The 20,997-nt window shown below is 47.3% G+C and overlaps 1 protein-coding gene across 9 annotated transcripts in view; it reads right to left on the bottom strand.

The window, feature by feature from the left end:
* The window catches only part of LOC126281226 (transducin-like enhancer protein 4), a 455,583-nt gene that overhangs the window by 338,753 nt on the left and 95,833 nt on the right, over positions 1 to 20,997 (bottom strand). For 4 of the 9 annotated variants that reach the window (XM_049979984.1, XM_049979985.1, XM_049979986.1 and 1 more), the window contains exons 3-4: positions 12,958 to 13,021; positions 6,601 to 6,645 (exon numbers count right to left, since the gene is read on the bottom strand). The exons of 2 other annotated variants lie outside the window; for them this stretch is intronic. In XM_049979984.1, the coding sequence (XP_049835941.1) occupies positions 6,601 to 6,645; positions 12,958 to 13,021 (109 nt within the window). Of the gene's footprint in view, positions 1 to 6,600; positions 6,646 to 10,929; positions 10,994 to 12,957; positions 13,022 to 20,997 lie in introns of all 9 variants that reach the window. 3 more of the 9 variants (XM_049979983.1, XM_049979988.1, XM_049979990.1) reach the window with 1 other exon arrangement.

Below are 20,997 nucleotides of genomic sequence, written 5' to 3'. Positions count from 1 at the left end.
CTGCTCGACTCCTCGGTGAAGGTATGTTCTCGAAACTTCAACAAAAGCCCGTACCGAGCTACTGAGCGCCTCTCTTGCAGACTCTTCCACTGGAGTTTATCTATTTTGATATAAGATAAGTGTGTGACCCATTCGACAACTGGTAACAGTCTCAGTACTCAATTGTGAGAAAATCGAGACAGTCGTACGACGGCTTCACAACACACGTGATTTAAGATGAATTTTTAGCAGGTAAGTAAGTTGGCAGAAATTCTGTTTCCTACAGTCAGTACTCTCCATACAACGAAAATATTTCTTAATTAGTCGCGGGCAAACGACATACACCGGAGAAGCACCTGAGAGACGGCTGTAGACTTAGATCTCGTGTGTGTGTGTGTGCGCAGTGAAAGATGGTAATTAAGGCAACGAGCACACCAACAGTAGGCTAATAATCGATGGGGCCGAGGGATGGGGTGGATTTCGGAGCGTACAGCACTGCCCGGTGTTCACGCTGCCAGGCGGTGCAGAATTCTGTGCTCTGCGATTTACGGACCGCGGTAGCCAGAGGACAAAGCAGATTCGGCGCCCGACTGTTCGCAGAAAGCCAACACACACACACACACACACATTCCTGAGCTATCTGACCGTAAGCAGGCGGCGCGCGAGAGTCGGGAAGAAGGCAGAGCGGCTGTGAAGGGCGGCGGGGCGGCGAGGCGCTGCCGCGCACCACCCCTCACACTCGTGTTATCTGGGCCCACCTGTGCGCCACGTCTCTCTGGACACCGATTTATAGTTTCGTTTTATCCAGTCGTGTTTTAAGATTTGATGTGCTATTTTCGAAGGGCTTTGTTTTTTGTGACAAATTATTGGTACATGATACACTCTTTTGTAGCTTGTATCAATTTTTGCTCTGAAGTATTTAGATCTACAAAAAGAGCGATCATTGGGTACGAGTTTACATGCCTTAAGACATATAAAATCGTAACATACTGCGTAAAATATGTCCTATTGTAAGTAATTCTCAGCCTAAATTCATACAACCTACACAAGAGGTTACCGTGTAAGAATTTTTTCAGAAAGAAAATAAAAGTCCACTGAAGAAGACACAAAGTGCTGAAACATCGCTGGGTACACGAGAACTATAGAACACTATTGTAGAGGACTAAATTCCTGTCCACATTTTCCCCTAGTAAGCAAATAAATAAGAAGCGCTATAACATTCGAAAGACTATTAAACTCTAGTCTCTTTGCCTATTTGAAGGCAATATATTACATTTACAGCGGTTTGGCACAGACTACAAGCCGCTGCATCGATCTTCGATCCTCCGCCTGCCTTCCCGCATTTCGATGCAGTCTTCGTAAGTTCTGCGCATCCCGTATCCCACAAATGAATCTACAGGGTGCGGCGCTTAAATCCAACCTAAAGCGGTCGCACGGACACACTAAAACAGCGCTGTCCATATTCGCGAATGCTGCTTCGACAGCGATGCTTAGAGATGCGACATTAGGGTGCCTGGTCTTATTGGTAAATCTTTCGACTACGATCGAAACGTAGTCGAAGGGATTCAAATCCGGGCCCTTTGGCGGCGAGAGCTCCTTCGACCAGAACGTGTCAACGTTATACGAGAGCCAGCTTTGAACTAAATGGCTCGTATGACGTCCTTGTCCGCCATCCGACGCATTGTTCGCTCGCAGACATTCAATACCGACGCCCGTTTCTTGACCGATTGCCACGCGTCCTCCGAAATCAGTACCTGAGCCCTTTCTATGACTGCCGCAGTTAGTGGCGCGCGTTTCCTCGAATGAGATTCCCTCGCCAGGTGAGCGGAACCTCGGCGAAGAATCGAGCCATCTCGGTGGGCGAAAGCCCAGCGCCAACACTTTCGACACTCGCGGCTTTTCGGTTGTACTCCTCACTTTTCCCGGAACATCTCGGCCAGTTTATGGTTCTGACTGTTTAGTAGATGCCTATAGCTATCAAAAACGTCGTTCGCGACCTTCGGCGGAACTACGATATGGTGGCAAATTCAAATTGAAATTCGTCTGGATTTAAGCACCGCGCCCAGTATACCTTACAACAGTATCTCATATGGACAGAAATGAGTTCTTTTTTGCTTGTAGACTCTATGAATTTGAGGTGATACCTTAAAAATCGATTTACCAGGTGCTCCGAACTGTAAGAGCCCAATCTCTGGTATTCGTTTCCGCAACGAGTACGTCACACATTCTCCCGCCCGTCTACGCCACTAAAACAGACGACCGCTTTGTGTTCCTTTCCCACCTGCCTAGTTTCCTGCAGAACACCTTGCTAGTTCTCACTCCTACCTCCCCTCCACCTCCACTGACAGCACCCCCCAACTCCGCGCGCCATGCTCGCTTTTCGCAGCACCCGCGGCCTGATCGTTTCCGCTGCACCGACGCCGCCGCCCGGCCGAATCTGCCCCTCAGTATCCGTGCGCGCGTCGGCGGAATATGAGTGCCGCTGCCGCCGCGGTGCGCAGCAAATCTACCGCTCGAGAGTTCGGCAAACAGCGGTTTACATTACGGAACGCTGCGAAAGGTTTTCCGTCGGCTGCGCAATCCCTCCCACTGCCACCCTGCCTCTCCCACTCCTTCCGGCCACTCGCGCTGCCCAACCACAGCCCGCCGCCGGCGCCTCGCCTAGCCATCAGACACCTCCAGAGATAAAACGTTCCCGGGTCCGCCGCTCAGCTTACTCCCTGGCGTCAGCTATCCATCGTCCCGGGACCGAGCAGTAACTTTGGTACAATGCGGGGAAATAATGGTCTGTACAAATTGCGGTAGAATGGTGGTGTCGGTGGGCGGAAAACGCTGCGGTCAAAAGCGCCCGTGTCAAAACCTTAAATGATCGAATACAGGATGAAGTCAGTAATAGACCCTAATCAACTGGAGTAAAGGCATAGCTAAAAACGATCACTTCCCCTTTGAACAGGATGCTCAAACGGTTGAAAATTAAATTTGCTTCACCACATTACGACAAATAATGAATAAATAGCGATCTACAGCTCGCGCTGTAACTGCTGAAATATCACATAACTGAGATAGCAAACACACATTAAAATGTAATCGGTTACAAAATGGACATTGGGTCAGAAAATAGCGCACTGTCAATGGTCGGTTGCAGTAAGTTGAGTAGTGCGACGTCTCCACTTAAATGACGGCGACTGAAACGACAGCGCCCAATATGCAGCGTAGCAGACAGTATCTCCTCGCGACGACAGGGGCCAGAGGAAGTCGTCCAAAGCCGTCGGGAGCTGTTTAATTTCCCGGAGTTTACAGATTTTATAATTCTACTTTTTCTGAGACATTTAAGTCTCTTCCTTATCTGCGATAATGATTGAATCAGAAGAAATGGATTAAAATTTGTGCTACGGTCGGGACTCAACCCGGGTCTTTTAGCTTCCTGGACAGAAATGCTAACCGTTAGACCACTGGAGCACTATGGTTAACATTGCTGCACGATCTACAAGACCAGCTATGGTACAGGACTTATCCATTACGTCGAACGCTACGGTGCTATTCCAGTGCCAGAGAGCCCTGGCAGCAGTGACAACGTAAGGGAAAATAAACAGAAGATATGATCTGAAGTTTGTGTTGGGGAGGACACTCAACTTGGGTAGTTCGTGCAGCTATGTTAAGCATAGTGCCGCGGTGGTCTAGTGGTTAGCATTTCTGTCCAGCAAGCAAGAAAAGCGCGTCGCAGATTTTAATGCATTTCTTCTGCTTCAATCATTATTCCCGGAGTTTGTTCCCATACTGAGAAGACCAGTGTTCATGTCAGAGGGACACAAGGCAACACAGAGATCATCTGAAGAAGCAGAACAACTGAAAGGCCTAAGTAGTCTGCTGCCATGGCAGCAGCATAGGCAGTAAAAATAGAGGGCGGGCTAGAAGCCGATAGCTAAAACGTTTGTTGCCAATCAGAAGGCAGCATCCGATACCACAGTCTGTCTCAGAGCCACCATTGTAGACGAAGGCGCTGCCTCCATGTTGCGTGCGAAGTTGGAGAAACTTATAGCGGTAGCTCGAATTTAGAGTAGTGTCCTTGGCAAGCGAACCTTTCTCTGCCTCGTGATGACCGGGTGTTGTGTGCTGTCCTTAGGTTAGTTAGGTTTAAGTAGTTCTGGGGGACTGAGGACCATAGCTGTTAAGTCCCGTAGTGCTCAGAGCCATTTGAACCATTTTAGAAGCGAACCAAGCCCAAGATTAACACGGACCTCTGCAGGAAGGCAAGGCGGTTTAGAGCCCTTAGCCATCGAGAACATGACAGCTGAAGTAAGGTTAAGCTTCCGAAGCAGTATACGAAAGCGAGCTCCGGAACGTTACGCTTACTCTGTATTCCCGGTTAAGGGAGTGACCAAGCAAAGGACACATTGGATGGATGGGCAAAGCTGCAAACACCACCCACACCTGTTGAGAACATCTCACCGTCGTGACAGCGGCAGCACTCTCTCTCTCTCTCTCTCTCTCTCTCTCTCTCTCTCTCTCTCTCTCTCTCTCTCTCTCCAGCCCCCTCCCCAGGCACACACATACAAATTACAACAGTCGTCAGTTTCTTTTTCCCGCTTAAGCCCTACGATTTTCATCAATATATTAAGTCTAGAAAGGAGTTAATCAGATAATTTGGAACCAATGTTTCGTTTCTAGTTTCTCCAAGTCCCGAGTGTAGCCATTGCTCTTCTGCAGATGTCCCACGTCCGAATATTACTAACCGAAGGGGCCGGGTTCGATTCCCGGCCGGGTCAGAGAAAGCCTAATGAAACACACTGTCGTATCGTCTTTCCAATACTGACGGCTGCATGGCCTCGAACCGAAAGCCAATAAACTGAAATTAAAACGCAACCGCTCACTCTAGTGTTTGACCAACTTGCATGAAAGTAAATAAACATTCAAACATGAATGTTATTTTTTTAAATAAATGTGGCTGGGTCATCCCTCGCAAAGGAATGTGCCCAGAAACTAAACTGTTAAATTATACTAGCAAATAGTTGGGACATGAATCATGGTAACACAGAAAAAGTGACTAACTTTTCCACACTCGACTCCTTTCCATAAATAGAACGCAGATGAGATTGCAGTACGAAATATTCGAAGATATGAAAGTGATACTAAAAGAGTGGGGGAGGGGATGCACACTTTACCAATTAACGACAGCAGATGAATAAAACAACTTCCTGTATATTATGAATCTTTCATGTGTTGAAAACACCAGATGGACTTTCAGTTTTAGCATTCCCTAACTTGGGACTATCGACGAACGGTATCATTTCGTATGTCTGCTGTTGGTAATTTGGTGGCCATCCGTCTGAGACACATATGATCACTAAGTGGAAAAATCAACTGTATATTATAAGGGGATGAGAGGGGGAGAGGGGATGAGGGGGCATGAGAGGGCATGAGAGGGGGAGAGGGGATGAGAGGGCATGAGAGGGGGAGAGGGGATGAGAGGGCATGAGAGGGGGAGAGGGGATGAGGGGGCATGAGAGGGCATGAGAGGGGAGAGGAGATGAGAGGGGGAGAGGAGATGAGAGGGGGAGAGGGGATGAGAGGGGGAGAGGGGATGAGGGGGGAGAGGGGATGAGGGGGGAGAGGGGATGAGGGGGGAGGGGATGAGGGGGGAGGGGATGAGAGGGGATGAGAGGGGGTGAGAGGGGGTGAGGGAGGGAGGGTTGTGACTAAAAGCAATCGCGTATTTGACGCCAAGGAGTGAAGCTTCCTTAAACTTTCCGTGTTAATCCACGAGATAAAGATGGTCGCTTTTCCAAAATTGGTTGCCCGGGAATAAATCGTAGTTGTTTCACAATTCCGTTCGGAACTATGGATTGACCACGAGACTTGTTGGGAAGGAGGACGACGGTTCAATCCCGTCTCCGGACATCCTGATTTAGGTTTTCTGTGACTTCCCTAAATCGTTTCAGGCAAATGCAGGGATGGTTCCTTTGAAAGGGCACGGCCGATTTCCTTCCCAATCCTTCCCTAACCCGAGCTCGCGCTCCGTCTCTAATGACCTTGTTGTGGACGGGACGTTAACAATAACCACCACCACCACTTGTTGGGAAGTTAGACGATTGTTAAAAGGGCACGAAGGAAATAGAACGGTTACGTCGAAAATGAATTTAGTATACCACTGCACTCATCGCCTGATAAAGGCTGCAAAAAATAAAGCGCTGTTCCAGTTGCTTTCCGTGTACCTGCTCTTTCGAATGAAGCCAGCAACATGAAAAGGAGAAGAAACAGGGAGATTGTGGAAGTGCACTCTTGGCTCGCTGTTCTCGTCTTTTTGCAGCGACTGGTATCGACGTGTTATCCGGCTATCGTGCGCGCACACCCCCACCAACACCCGCGACTTGGGAACAGTTAGTATGAATTATTTACACGGGCGCTTTTCCCTCTTTCCCCTTTTTTTTGCATGAAATATGCCTCCGGCTGCCCCCCCCCCCCCCACCCCCCCTCGCCGGCCAGTTCCCATCGCTGTGGAGGAGCAAACATCACACAGTGCAGCGTGTCACGAAGCGACCGCATTAGCATACAGATAAATATTTATCGAACACTCGAGGCGACGCGGAAAAGGAAAAGGCAGAGGCAACACTAATGACTCACCTGCTTGTGCATCTCGACGTTCAGCCCGTACGACATCTCGTAGTACTGAAACGAACAACAAAGAGTTTATTAGTGGTCGGCTCGGCGCCCATCAAGATAACACAGCCAACAGCCGGCCGGCCCCTATAATATTATGCGTGTTGTTTAACGGCACCCGAACACGGCATGCCGTCCCGGCAGAACCGGTCCTCTCGCACTGTGTGTGTGTGTGTGTGTGTAAAAAAAAAAGAGAAGATGGTTGTGTGGAGTCCGGCCGGCAAGTTACAACTACTGTGTTCGCTCACACTCGCACACAAAACATGGAGACCAAGAGTCTGTCATCAATCATGTGTGCTGCAGAACGGCCTGTTACAACAAGTGCTGCCGCCAACACGAGTTATCCACGCGGGCGGCTCACTGCTGGACGCCTAAGACACGACCCAGCAGGGCGCAGGGGACGGGAATGAAGCCATCCGCTTTCTGGTATGCGAACGCTGCCACGTCCTGGGTGTCATCGAGGTGTCCCTGTTGTGGCGAGGCATCTACATTGTACGTCTATATTGCGCTTTCATGGAGTGAAGCGAGCATTGTCGGCTGGCTTTGTTCACTACTCGGGTTCTACACTCCCCGATCACACGGCAGGTGTCGAGCACGGCGACGCGCGAGTGACGGAATGGGTAACCTGGACGCTCTCTACTTCGTGAATGTTACCTCGGCATTCGCTCGAAATGGCTGAAGCAAATTACCGACTGTCGCTTCTGTTAGACGAAAAATGCGAGTGGCACAGTAGCCGTCTCGGTAAAATACATATCTGGAACGAGATATTCTTTCTTCGTTTTTGGAAACCGAGAAAATTGCGCACGAACTAGTTCAGCATTTCGTTCCGAGTCAGCAGTGACTTACAGCAATTCTCTATTTCTACAAGGATCAGACAAATGTCTGTACAATGAACGCACGATTCTAGAAACATCTTTAAATCATCCGAAACAGCGTACTTCTCGCTCGTAACACCAGTCGAGAAACTGGTGCGCGAAGGTCAGAATAAAGTACTCTGTTCCTGTGTTTTAGATGAAATTACTTTGTACCGAGCGAGACGCTTGTCTGATTAACTGGTTTAATGCGATTCGGTTGTTTTCCAAATGTACATTTCCTAAAACTTTCACACCGAGCATAAAATTTACAGAAACAAGACAAGTGTCCGAAATTACTGGTGTGACGGAGAACGACACCAGATTGCAACCGATCGCCAAAATAAAGGGATTCGCTTAAAATGACAAGAAAGCCAGCGATAAAGATGGCACCTATCGCAGTAACAAGACGGAAAACGTTCGAGGAAGAATCGATTAACGAGGTAATACTTAGATCTCATCTCTTGCAACGGGAGAGAGAATTTAACAAGTAATGTAAACACGACAAAGTCAGTCGTGTGCTTACGTATTACGAAGTAGAAAATTTAAATATGCGTACGACACGTTGATTATATCGTGGCACAGTGAGTTGTGATTGTTTATAATGCTTTGGCTTAACAGGGTTTTTCCCATCGTGATGAACAACGAGCAATTCTTCAATATCGCTTGTCTTTCGTTTCATCAGGATGGTACCAAGAAACTAGTCTATCTCTTAAGAAGAACCAGTTCTACAGCCCACATGTGATGTCAGACAACAGCCAACTATCTAAGCAGTTACGCATTAACAAAAACTAATTTAAATAATACCAGACCCTCCAGAAACCATGCGAAAATGTATGCCCATATCCGAAACCGCAAACCAATGTCGCCAGGCAGAGCATACACAGAGACTGTCGAGAGCGACAGCTATAGAAGCGATTGCAGCTATTCTACTTCTATAGCTATTGCAGCTATTCTACTTCTCATGCAGAGTTACGTGGCAGCGCAAGCGAGTTTTAGCGCAACTGCGCTAGCTGTAGCGTCGTGCAAAGCAGCTGACTCTCGCCCACCACGGCCGGGCGCGAGGCCGGCGGCCATAAAGCACGGCAATTAGCCCCCGACCGGCGGGAGACACGCTACAAATTGAACGGCGCGCGGGAAAACCGCACGGGTGTTTGTGAGCTTTTGCATGGCGCGAAGGACGGCCGGAATATTAACGAGCGTTTCTTTTGGCTCCCAAGCCAAGACGTATCCTTTTTGTTTTCAATGCTGCTCACAGCAGTCGAGGAATAAAATAAACAACAGAGGCAGACAGATGCATTGCTGGGGCGACACACACACACACACACACACACAGGTAACAAGCTGAAGGAATAAGAAAAAGAAACGAAAAAAGCTGCTGCACAAGGAATTTCTCTGTAGGCCAAGTGCTGCCTCGTGTGAGAGCAGGAAACAAAGAAACAAGGAATGGTGAGCTGAAATTTGCGGTGCCCGAGTAGAAGAAACACGATTAGGGTGAAACAGTGAAGACAAAAACCACGAATTCTGCTGCTGGTGCGGAGTAAATGGGAGCGACCTGCACGAAGCAGGCGGAGGGCCTCGTACCGCCGGTGGCACGAAAAAATGATCGGTTAATTTTAATAAAGGCTTAATAGCGTTTGCCGAGTAATTACCAGGTAGTTAGTTTCCCGATTAATTTCTCGAGGTCGGCGGTGGTGTAATTAGCGGTTTGCGCTGCGGTGGCATCGCCTTCGCCCCCACTTTGAGGCGCTCCTTCTCCCCACAGCACGGCCGGCCTCCTCACGCCGTTACCCAACATGGACGTACCGAGCGCTACTACACGGTCTGCTGCGCACAGAGCAGAAGCTGGCAGCTCGCTGCTTTTGTTTATTTCTTTATTCCAGCAAAGGAGACTCGGGGGTCAAATCTAGTCACGAGTCCCACTAGTCTACCAACTGCTACTCGGCAAGTGGGGGCAACCCAAGCGAGGGGGAGATCCGAATCGTCCGTCCTCAATCTAAACCGCAGTGTCTGCTAATCCATTTCTAAACATACGATTAACCCATTGAGCTCCTGGTAAAATCCTTCACACGACCAGTTTCGGTCGGCTAACCGTCGTCAGGTTCACAGAAGTATTCACAGCATCATGTTAGGTGAAATATAAAATTATTGGCAGGTGATGAAGCCACGAATTACATACTGATATAGATTCACGATGTAATTTACGATACACCGTGCACAATTCGAGGTTTAGACTGAAATTGGTTGTGTAAATAAAGTATTTTAACAGCAACTAAAGGTGGGAATACATTTTTCCAAATATGAGAGTCGCCATCGTCAACTATTATAACAACAAGCAAGTGAGTCGTATTTCAAGCCACATTTTCATGTTCTTCAGGGCGTCGAAAGGGTTCTAAAACATATGGAGACTTTTATTGATACGAGTTAACCGAACAGCATATCCGAGAATCCGGGGAAGTTCTATAATGCGTGTTCTAAGACTGTACTAACCACTGGACCCAATTCGATGGTTACGTCGTGTGCGTGGTTAACACGTCAGAAAATTTCTTAGACCATTCTAAGCCTCCATGCCTATTTTTACTCGCTCCTGTGAACGGAAACGCGTTATGCAGATCTCGGTGCCTCTCGCATCTATCTAGAAAAGATAACCTGAAGATGCCTAAATAAGGCGAAACACGTCGCTGAAAAATAGAATTAAAAAAATTTGCAACCGACACTGTTTTTAACCAATACTGTTAAGCGCTGGTTAGCTGTTATGCCACATACGTGCCAGCTTGATCTACAGGACGTTTCTACGTTTTTTATCACTTATTTCTTCCACCTCTTCCACGGATTCGTGTGGCGTTCAAACCAGCACTGGAGTTGTCGCAGCCTTTACGTTTTTACGCATGAACGATAAAACGACAAGAAGGGAAGCTGATGGTAGTGTTGCGCTTAGTGGAAACATAGGCTTTCGCTCGACATGCACTGGACCGGAGGCCTCTTTTCGCACATGGGATCAGTCTTACTATTCCACATCCGTGCTAAACGGTCCTTTATACTCGTGACGCGTTTTTGACAGGTCCAGTTAGTGGTCTCCATTGTGGGAGAGGTGCCCCATCAGCTACCAGCACTTTGCAGGCTTACACAACCAACAGGCGCGAGTCAGTAGTATTTGCAAAACGAAAGCGTAATGAAAGAACAGTGTGGAGAGAGAGAAGAAAAGAGACAGGACTTGTACAGCACTGGAGATGACTATCTACGGATCTGTAACCCAACACCAGAGTCCCCGAGAAGAAGCGACAAGAGCTCCCGCCGTGGAAGAGCAAGGTCTACTCACAACAGCCCCGCGAAGCAGCACAAAGTGTTAAAACAAAAGCAGGCGCCAATCCCCCAGCACCAAGCGGTTCCCGGCATGCATCACATACCCCTCCGGCGTGGTTAGTTTACGTCCTCCACTCACCATCACGTAATGCCTTTGCATTTCTGTTTTCTCCGCGGCTAATTTGTCACACTCCAATTTCACACTGAAAGTAAAGCAACGCAGCCACCAGGGCAGGCATGAGAAACAAAAAAAAAGGAAACGCGCCATGCTGGTGTTTTCTTTGTGTGTTAGATCGGGCGGGTACACAGGAGAAAAGACAAACAAGCGAGGCATGCAGCTGCGGTACACGCGCGTCAACAGCTCGGCGACAAGAAAACAGGGCTCTGAAAACCGCGGCGGCGGCGGCGGCGGCGGCGGCGGCTGTGGTTCACAGGCTGGGGCAGCCCACGCGCCATGTTGTCTCGTCAATATTTATGCTGCCGGCCGCAAACACGAAGCGCAGCAAGTGGGACATCAACTGCATTTCTCCTTCTGCATACAGCTTTCGCTGCTGACACGGCACGCGGGGGAAGGTAATCTTTAGCGAGGGGGAACAGCGACCGTTAGAAATTGAAATGGTACACGAGCTCCAAGTCGCATACAACTACAAGTTTTATGCGACTTGTGGCTGGTCTACCATTTTAAAACTAAGGTAATATTTGTTTAGTCCTGGGCCCATACGTGGTCGCCCGCACGGTAAAATATGAGGGTTTACACCAAGAAGGGAATGTTTTGGACTTTGTGTGAAGCAACATGCTGGCTACGCAGACGGAAGAGACAAGAAAAATAGAACAAGGAAGCTGGGAAAAATTTTCTGAAGTGGAGCATGATTTACACCAACAACAAACTAAGGCCCATGAGATGCTGAAATAATAAAGATGAAAGACAGATGATCAGCCCCAAGACAGATGGGTCTGAAGAATATATGACGCAGGATTCTATAATGGCGCCACAAATTGCGTAAGGGACATTGCTTGCAACGTTTAAACATCTGATAACTACACGTTCACCTACGTCTTTGGCCGAAATGGATGCCGTAAGTCATGACAGTGTAAAATGGTCCAAGATGTCCAAAATTCTGAAAAAAATAGCGGCGAGCTTTAGGGAGAGAAGGGTTATATACAATAAGTACAAGAGCCATTACTGACTAATAAGAGCAGACGACCAAGAACTAAGTTCTCGGATTAAAAAGGGTGTAAGACAGGGATGTGCCTTTCGCTCCCTACTGTTCAATCTGTACATCGAAGAGAGAACGATGGCAATGAAAGAAAGGTTCAGGAGTGAGTGAGATTAAAATTCTGGGTGAAAGGATAAAAATGATACGATTCACTGATGACATGGCTATCCTGAGCGAAAGAGAAGATTTAAATGATCTGATGAATGGAATGAACAGTCTAATGAGTAAATCTAAGATGGCCGAAAGTAATGATAAATAACAAATGAGAACAGCGAGAAACGAAATATCAGGGTTGGTGAGATGAAGTTAAAGAATTCTACAACATAAGGGCAAAATAAACAATGACTGACGGGGAAGGGAGGACATCAAAAGCAGACTAGCACTGACAAAAAGGGTATTCCTGGCCAAGTGAAGTCTATTAGTATCAAACATAGGCCTTAATTTGAGGAAGTAATTTTTAGAATGTACGTTTGGACCACAGAATTATATGGTAGCGAGACACGGATTGTGGGAAAACCGCAACAGAAGATAACCGGAGCGTTTGAAATGTGGTGCTACAGTCGAATGTTGAAACTTAGGTTGGCTGATAAGGTAAGGATTGAGGAGGTTCTGCGCAGAATGGGAGAGGAAAGGTGTATGTGGAGAACACTGACAAGGAGAAGTGACAGGACGATAGGACATCTGTTAAGACGTCAGGGAATGACTTCCCTGGTACTACAGGGAGCTGTAAAAGAACACAGAGATTTGAGTACACCCAGAAAATAGCTGAGGACGTAGGTTGCAAGTGCTACTCTGAGATGAAGAGGTTGGCAGAAGAGAGGAATTAGACGACATATGCCTTGTGCGTGTACTTGCTGCTGGCTGTTGGTGCGCTGCAGGCGCCCCAGGAAGGCGGCCGCCGCCGCCGCCGCCGCCGCCGCGCCACACACACACAGAAGCAGCGGACTCACCATGACGTAGTGGCGCTGGATCTCGATCTTCTCGCTCGCCAGCTTCTCGCACTCCAGCTTAAGGCTGCAGGTCATGAAACACAACGTTTAACATTACATCCAGTCTCTGCGCTGCTGGCTCGTCGTCGCTGTGGAGAAATCGGCAGAGCAAAACAGGCCTCACACTCGGCGGCAGACCGGCCAGCTTCCAACCTCCCTCGTATCGTCGCGTGCCTTTCTGCTGGAGCGTCATGGCGGGCAAAGACTGCTCGTGGCGAGTGCCGTTAACGCGAGTATCCTCTCGGTTGCCATTGCGCATTCAACTACGTTACAAGCGAAATTTTGCCTGCACGTTCAATAGGCCGATAGAGGACAAATCCTGTGCGATGCTAAGTCCAATAATATTTTTTACGGAGGCTGCGAAACACGAAGAACAATCTGTACATGCAGTAGCAACTAGACAAGAATACCGCACGAATGTAGACGCAAGATGACAGCACAGGTCTTTCTCGGTGGCTGCTGGAAATATTGACTGTTGTTCGTGTTTTGCTCTCACTATCAATAAATACATCTTGAACTGAATTTCACAGCAGTTTATGGCCACTTCATCAGGTACATGCACACAAAATTAGATTTATAACAAAATTTTGTTTGTTTGTCACAACCAAAACTGTTTGCCTGTAGCGAATGAAATACACGTGAAATTCCCGATGAAGTATTTGTTTGGGTTTACACTACATACACATTATAACAATGAAATTGAATATATCTCCCGAAACGCTAGAGGAAAAGCACCTGACGATTCTCAGAGCACACAAGCATCTGATACGTACTTGTTCGTGCCCGAACGCCATTCTGCGCTGCAAAAGAAACGTGGAAGGTTACTGTTAACTTCCAATGAGTGAAGCTGTGCAAAACCCATGCGACCGTACACTCGTTAAGTTTCGCATTTTTTTCTCCTTTTTCCGTTTCAATATTATAAACTGAGCCGCACCGAATCCACACAGAATCCGGTTGGACGACACCGGTCTGCCGCCGTAAGTGGGTGAAATTGGCGGAAGTTTCTGATAATGCCCAGTTGTAGTCTTTCAGTTCTCCAGGAGCACCCACCGCCCACACAGCGAACGCCGGCTCGCTGCGCATCGGGGACGGAAATAGTCACGGAACGAGGAAAGGGATGTTACACTGCTCCTCTGAATGTGCCGCCAATTTGCCTTGTATAGTTGAAAATACACGCAAGAAAACTCCGTGAAAGTGGCGTCTTATGTCTATTCTGACGGCAGTTTCTCAGTATTGTGTTAACACCGGGGAGAGATTAGGGAGGGCAGCCACACATAACTAATCAGAGATGGGATCAGGCTTCCAGAACGTGATCTGCGTCGTACGTTCCGAAGGTGAAAGTCAGTGTCGAAAGTGGATAACAGCAGAGACGTGGGGAAGAAAGTAGCACCGATGACTGTGTACAATTCGTGTGTGTGGGAGTTACGATGATGGTACAGAAGAAGAAATGGAGTAAGGCGTCGAACCAGTTTTTCAACCAATGACTACAAAAAATTATTTTTGTGTTTCAGAAGCAAAGTTTGTTAAGCCTGTACATTGCTGAAAACGGACTGTCCTGCGAATGATATTTCGTCAACCTAGTTGAAAGGCTTTCAGTATCAAGGATCTGGAAGCCAGTAACACCGAGTAGATCGTAGAGGCGGTTCATAAATGACACGTGTCTAATTGCTCTCGAACTAAACTCATCACATCGATTAAGCATGTGTATCCTAGATGACATGCCTAACTTTCATCTCAAATAACTTCTTGACAAGTTAGAGAAATTTGTTATGTCTCTTCACTGAGACAAGTAATCAACGGCTTATGAATGAAGAGCAAGTCGTGTTTGTAACTTCGTCAATCACTGAGGTACAAGTACAAAGTGGACCTATGGCTTTTTAATTGGTCCAGAATAACACACCTGCACGAAATAAAAATCAGCGACTTAATTGCTTTCTTAGGTCTAACATGTTACGGAATAAAAATACGTCGAATGTAGAGATTCTCGTGTTGTTGTTTGAATGACGTGTCACCCGGAAGATTACGACACTGTACATCAAGAGTAGCGTAAACATCACATATTGCTTGCCCAGGTGGCTCTACTTCCCGATGAGTGTGGAGTAATCTTCTGTGCAAGGCACCTTTCGAACGACATTCTACGTATTTTTGTTAAGTAATTCTTGTCAGACTCACAAGAGTGTTATTTCACGGAATGTATCTCGCACAGATGTGCTACTCTGGTGCAGAGAAGTACTACAGTACTATCTATGAAGTCCTTGCTCACTATTCGCCTAGGTTAAAAATACCATTTATCTTTAACTAAGCAAAAGCTGTTTACGATGAAAAAGTTACGCGCTTCTACTCTTATATAATGTACTACGAAGATATTTATCTTGGTGCAACACGTATCTAAACAATAGGCGTTATTAATTTTGTTTCAGATGTTTATTTGCATAATACTAAAATGTTATAGAAGCTTGTCAAGATGTCAGTCTGAGATAAATTCACGACAACTGAATTATTATTGTAATTTTTTTAATTAGATTCTAACTGCACTGACTTAGAAAATGTCACGGAATAGGCACGTAATCTCGCTTGGGGCCTCCTCCGGTTTCTACGGAATGCGGTGAGACGCCACGGAAGCGAGTCTCCAAGTCCCTGGTACTCCTCTGGAAGCAGCCGGCGCCAAATCGTTTGCAGAGCGGCAGCCAATTATGATCCGATCGTCGGTGTAGGGCCCACGGCACGGAGCCTGCGTTCCACGACATCCCAGATACGCTCGATGAGGTTAGAATCTGAGTTCCAGAGTGGCCGTCTCAGTCTTTGCACCTCCGCTCCATGCTCCTGGACCCATTCCCGAGCGGCGCGTTAGCATCTTGAAACGCCGCAGGACCGTCAGCGTGCTGCAAGCACAAAGATGGGTGGAGATGGTCCACGAAACACTCCAATACCGCGGACCATTCAAAGTCCCTTCCAGAACAACTAGGGGTCCACGAAAATTAAACCCAGACCGTTAACAGACGCACCACACCTTACTGGCAGGCGGGATCCATAGATTCGTGTGGTCTGCGGCACACACTGTGCTTCCGACCAGCATGGCGCAGTTGAAAGCATGATACGTCCGACCAAATCACGTTACGCCATTGTTCCACTGTCCATCCGTATTGACTGGTGACACACGCAAGCCGTTGTGTTCGATAACTGGGTTAACGGCGCCGGCTATTCACATTCCAAAGGATTACCCACTGGAAGACATGTCTAGCACGTCCTCTGTTGAACTGAACCGTGATTTGTTGCACTGTTGCCTTTCTGTCAGTACTGCGATCCAACTCAGACGTCGCCGGTCACGGTCATCGAGGGTGGCTGGGACGGCGGGTAATTCACCTGTTGTGGACTGTAACATCCTCCTTCAACCATTCATCATACACCGCGGGCCGAATTCCTCAACATCTCCCGAAATCAAAATTCCCATCCCATTCCACAGCACGTTCGTTCGGCGTCAGCTCACGTCGACGTGGCATGCCACACAAATCATTTGCAGGAACTCTTCTCAAAAGGTCTTCTATGCAAGTTCAGCTGGCGCAGGTGGCGTGGAGTACGCCATGACATTTGCCAAGTCAGTGTGAAGTGGGTATCGCATACACTATGTTATTTATCCTATGTTTCACATCAGTTATTTACGAGCGAACTTGGCTCGTCTTATTTGTTTTGACAGATCTGAAGATATACAAATCATTTACCACTGTACAGGCAAATGCGGCACTAGACCGTAGTGAGAACATGGTAATTACTGGAAATATTAACTGTGTGGTGACGTTTTGTTTCCAGCAAGGGAAACTCCCCCTCAGAGTTAGTGGTAAGAGGGCGCAATGGACAGCCTGTCAAAAACTGGACACAGGTAACACATGAAAAATGGGAAGAAGTTGTACTGGACTGCGAAAAACAAGCAAAATACAAACAGTGAACAAACTAAGAATAACAAGCGCAATATATAGCAGGCGCAAAGACAAGTGCTTCGTAGTTACATGGTAACGGTGTTGGACACCCAAGCGGGCGACTCGTGTGCAAACATAGCTCGTCCTACATTTTCTTTTTTTCGCTGTTCGCTTTACTCGAATTTGTGTCTGTGTCGCGGTGTAACGTCCGTTTGCAACAGCGAGGTGTAAGGTATGGACCTATAAAGACAGTTGATTCTACAGAAGTACTATATTAGCAGCCGAAAGGGAATGGGAACCACAAAGTTTGGTGACAAGGCAACAAGTCAACCGAATCATCTACCGTAAAACACGTACGGTGTGTCATACACGACATTAATGGCAGTACGTAATCTCTAACCGAGGCACCTATTATGTACGACCGGGGGGTGAGAGAGAGACGCCTCCTTGCCCGACGTGTGTGTTCGTGTGAATGTGAATCATCTCTCCCAAGGAAATGACGCAGACATAATAGTTTGTCACGTAAACTGCAACAAATGAACGCAATCGCTCCTCAATCACACAGTTCGTCTGTGCTCTGTCAAAACTTCACTGTTGAATTCCTTTGTTGTAACGTATTTCACACCTCTTTGTTGTTTTCATCTCTGCGAGACGTGTGTGTGGTACCTCGCCTGCTCTGACTATTCGTCACATTTACTTGCGACGATGACGTGTTCCTACCACGTGATTCATATTCTATAACCAATGTATAGTATGACAACTGCAAAAACTACAGAAAGAGAAACATTTCAGTGAGCAGACTGACAGTACATAATGGCGTGAAAAAAGAAAGTCAATTGTACGAGTGGGTTTTGAACACGGATTCGACTGCTTGGCAGTCGAACACCGTGACCACCTATTCACGACGCCGTTGCTGTTTCATGCTGCTCTTTATCACACTTCTGTTCTCGGACCGTTCACTCGTTCTATTTTGCTTTTTTCTTCCTGTTTTCATGCTTGATCTGTGTTCAGTTTTTGACGGGCTATCCCTCGGTCCATCTTACCATTACATCTGAGGGGGGTGCGATTGGGGGGGGGGGGTTGCCTTGTAAGAAGGGTGGGACAGAGGAACATTGTGTGTGTGTGTGGGGGGGGGGGGGGGGGGTCACGCTAGAGGAGTTGCGCCTTGGCCGGCGGCTCAGAGGCGGCAGAAGGAGCGGCAGGGAGCGCCACAGAGGCGGCAGGGGCGCAGCGAGCCTTGCGCCTTGCGCGGGCGGGGCTTTGAAGGCGAGACAGCCAGGTGGGGCGCCCTCGCACTCCAGTGAGCAGCGACCGCCAGCCCGTGCCGCGGCAGCTGACACGTTCACGGCTTACCGCCTGCCCATCTGCACTATCAGAGGCCTACCGTGCAGATGTGGCTACACGAAAACATTTCCTTTTGGGCACTATTTCCAACTCCGATTCTACAGCCACGTTTCGAGTAAATCGTTATAATGCAATTGTAATTAATTACGCCGCATGCTGTGGCGCTTGTCGAGATCATCACAGGCAACATCTGGCCGTGCGGCTGACACCAGCAGACGCCTTTTACAAGTAGAACCGGCGTTACCACCGAAACACCACCAATCCAACTCAACACTGACCATATTACGATCGCTTTGTCAAAAATATGGTGTCTGCGACGAAATTTGTCAACAGCTGTGCCGGACCTCGAATCTGAAGCTAATTGGTTCATCATTTCAAGTGGCGACGGCGATGTCGCTCTGTGATAACATGTTACTTATGATTCTCTCGATGTGTGTTACGGCACGCAATGCGTCTGACTACCACAAGACGATTACTCACTCGAAAATGGCTAAAGGATCGAAATTGCAACAACGTTCAAAAGAAAATAACCGTCGGTCGGCGAGAGTGTTACGATCTGGACTGCGGAAACACTGTTTCCGCTCCTGACAGCACTAGCGGCCGCGAAGGCGACTGTGCCATGTCAGCGCGAGTCCTTCAAATTCAGTATCTGCGGGACCACGGCCTCCAGGTGCTAAATAAACGTAAACTCGGTCGGTTGTAGGCTCTAATGTGACGTTCATTTAATTGTCCGACTAGCTAATTTCGACTAAGCGTCATTATCAACCATATTTTTAACATCTGTATTTGACGTCTTTTTCAAATCACACTAATTATAAGTAAAAAGCAGCCATATTCCGTCTGTACGCTCAGCAAAGTCAGAATACTATCTTAAAAGGTATCACTGTAGTGTGAATACTTTCGTAAAATGACGGAATATGGCTATGGCTCTGAGCACTATGGGACTTAACATCTGCGGTCATCAGTCCCCTAGAAATTAAAACTACTTAAACCTAACTAACTTAAGGACATCACACACACATCCATGCCCGGGGCAGAATTCAAACCTGCGACCGTAGCGGTCCCGCGGTTCCAGAAAATACGGCTACTTTTTAATTATAATTGGAGTGATTTGAAAGACATATCAAATACACAGGCTGCAAATGTGCTTGACCATGACCCATAGTCGAAATTAGCTAATCGCACGATTAAACAAACATCGCATTACAGGCTACTATAGACCATGTTTACCTTTATTCTAGTCAAGTCGTGCACGTGTGACAGTCCTCTGACACGAGCCAAAATATGTGATAATGCTGACAACAGTTCTTTGGCTTTCACAGCAGATTATGTCTTACTGCGAGGAGACTTCCATTCTCCTTGCCTCACGCGACAAAACTCAATGTCCAGATTTCAGCAGTCTCATTGCTTCCCCAGCGTTTCTCCACCAGACTGACTAACGATCGGTAGGCCTGCCCCTAGCCTGACGTACACTGCTCACTGGAGTGCGAGCGCACGGCTAATGAGATTTCTCAGTGCTGTAGAAAAGAAGTCATTCATTAATGCGACCGCCACATCTTCCACGCCAGTGTCCTGCCTGCTTCGTTTTGTGCTCGAGATCCATATTTTACAGAAACAACTTTTATGTTTATCAGTGGATAAACTGATGTTTAACCACGGATTATCTGCATATTGTGTCCCGGCCTCTACCTGTTATTTCGGGCAACAATACCTCTTTTCCGTTTCTTGTCACAGCCGTATTGCATGTAGGGTCTGATGATAAAAATATTGCCACAAAACGAAGCAAGACATACTTACGTCGTGTCATCTTCTCACTTCTTTCTATGACAAATAGAAACATATCAATGTGTATTTTAGATAGACTGGAGGAAGTAGAGCTTTGATGACGGGTCGTGAGTCGCGCTTTGGTAGCTCAGTTGGATAAGCCGGCACGGTAGCTCAGCGTGTTCGGTCAGAGAGGTGGTTGGCCTCTTCAATAAAAAACTAAGTGAAAGGAACAACAACGAACTTTAACGGATGACACGTGACGTCCGCAACGACTAAACACACAAAAAGTTGGTAGAGCACTAGCCCGCTAAAGGCAAATGTATCGGTCCGCCACCCAGTTTTCACCAGCCAAGATATTAGCGGACACTCCACTGCACAGAGAAAATTTCATTTTGTATTTCAAATAGTTCACGCGTTATGGTAATAAGGAGTTACGATAAGAGTCCTTCACTAAAACAAATAGGCACACTCTTATTTCAGTATGAGTTATTACTCGTGACGCAATTACTACATTTAATACGACCCGAAACTAAGAATGTAGGATAGGTAGTGAAGATGACACGACGTCTGCAGACTGTGAATGAGATGTGTCTGTAAAGATAACCAAGTTCGACCAAGTGAAGTGTGTGACTGGAATGACCGGTGCGGAATACGCCAACAACTGCATGTGACGTTAAGCCGTTGCCGTCTCTCCACGTTTAAACATTTGTCTTCACTAACTCTGAGTGGTTTCGTCTAGTTACCTCCCGGACACGAAACATCGCCACCCTCAAAACGCACACTTCGCTTGGTCACGGTATACAGCAACACAGTCTACCTGTCGTCGAATGACTGTTTAGCACACAGTAATTCAATTGTGATCAACAAACAGAACAAAATTAGTAATTTGGTTTCACTTAGTTGAAACTGAAAAATGACAACAATGTTAATACATCAACGGGCATACACTGTCAAAAGCAAAATGCGATCAGTTAGG

Source organism: Schistocerca gregaria, chromosome 7, assembly GCF_023897955.1.
Source record: "Schistocerca gregaria isolate iqSchGreg1 chromosome 7, iqSchGreg1.2, whole genome shotgun sequence".
Lineage (NCBI taxonomy): Eukaryota > Metazoa > Arthropoda > Insecta > Orthoptera > Acrididae > Schistocerca > Schistocerca gregaria.
The sequence above is the reverse complement of the archived record's forward strand: the minus strand, read 5'-3'. Positions and strand labels throughout refer to the sequence as shown.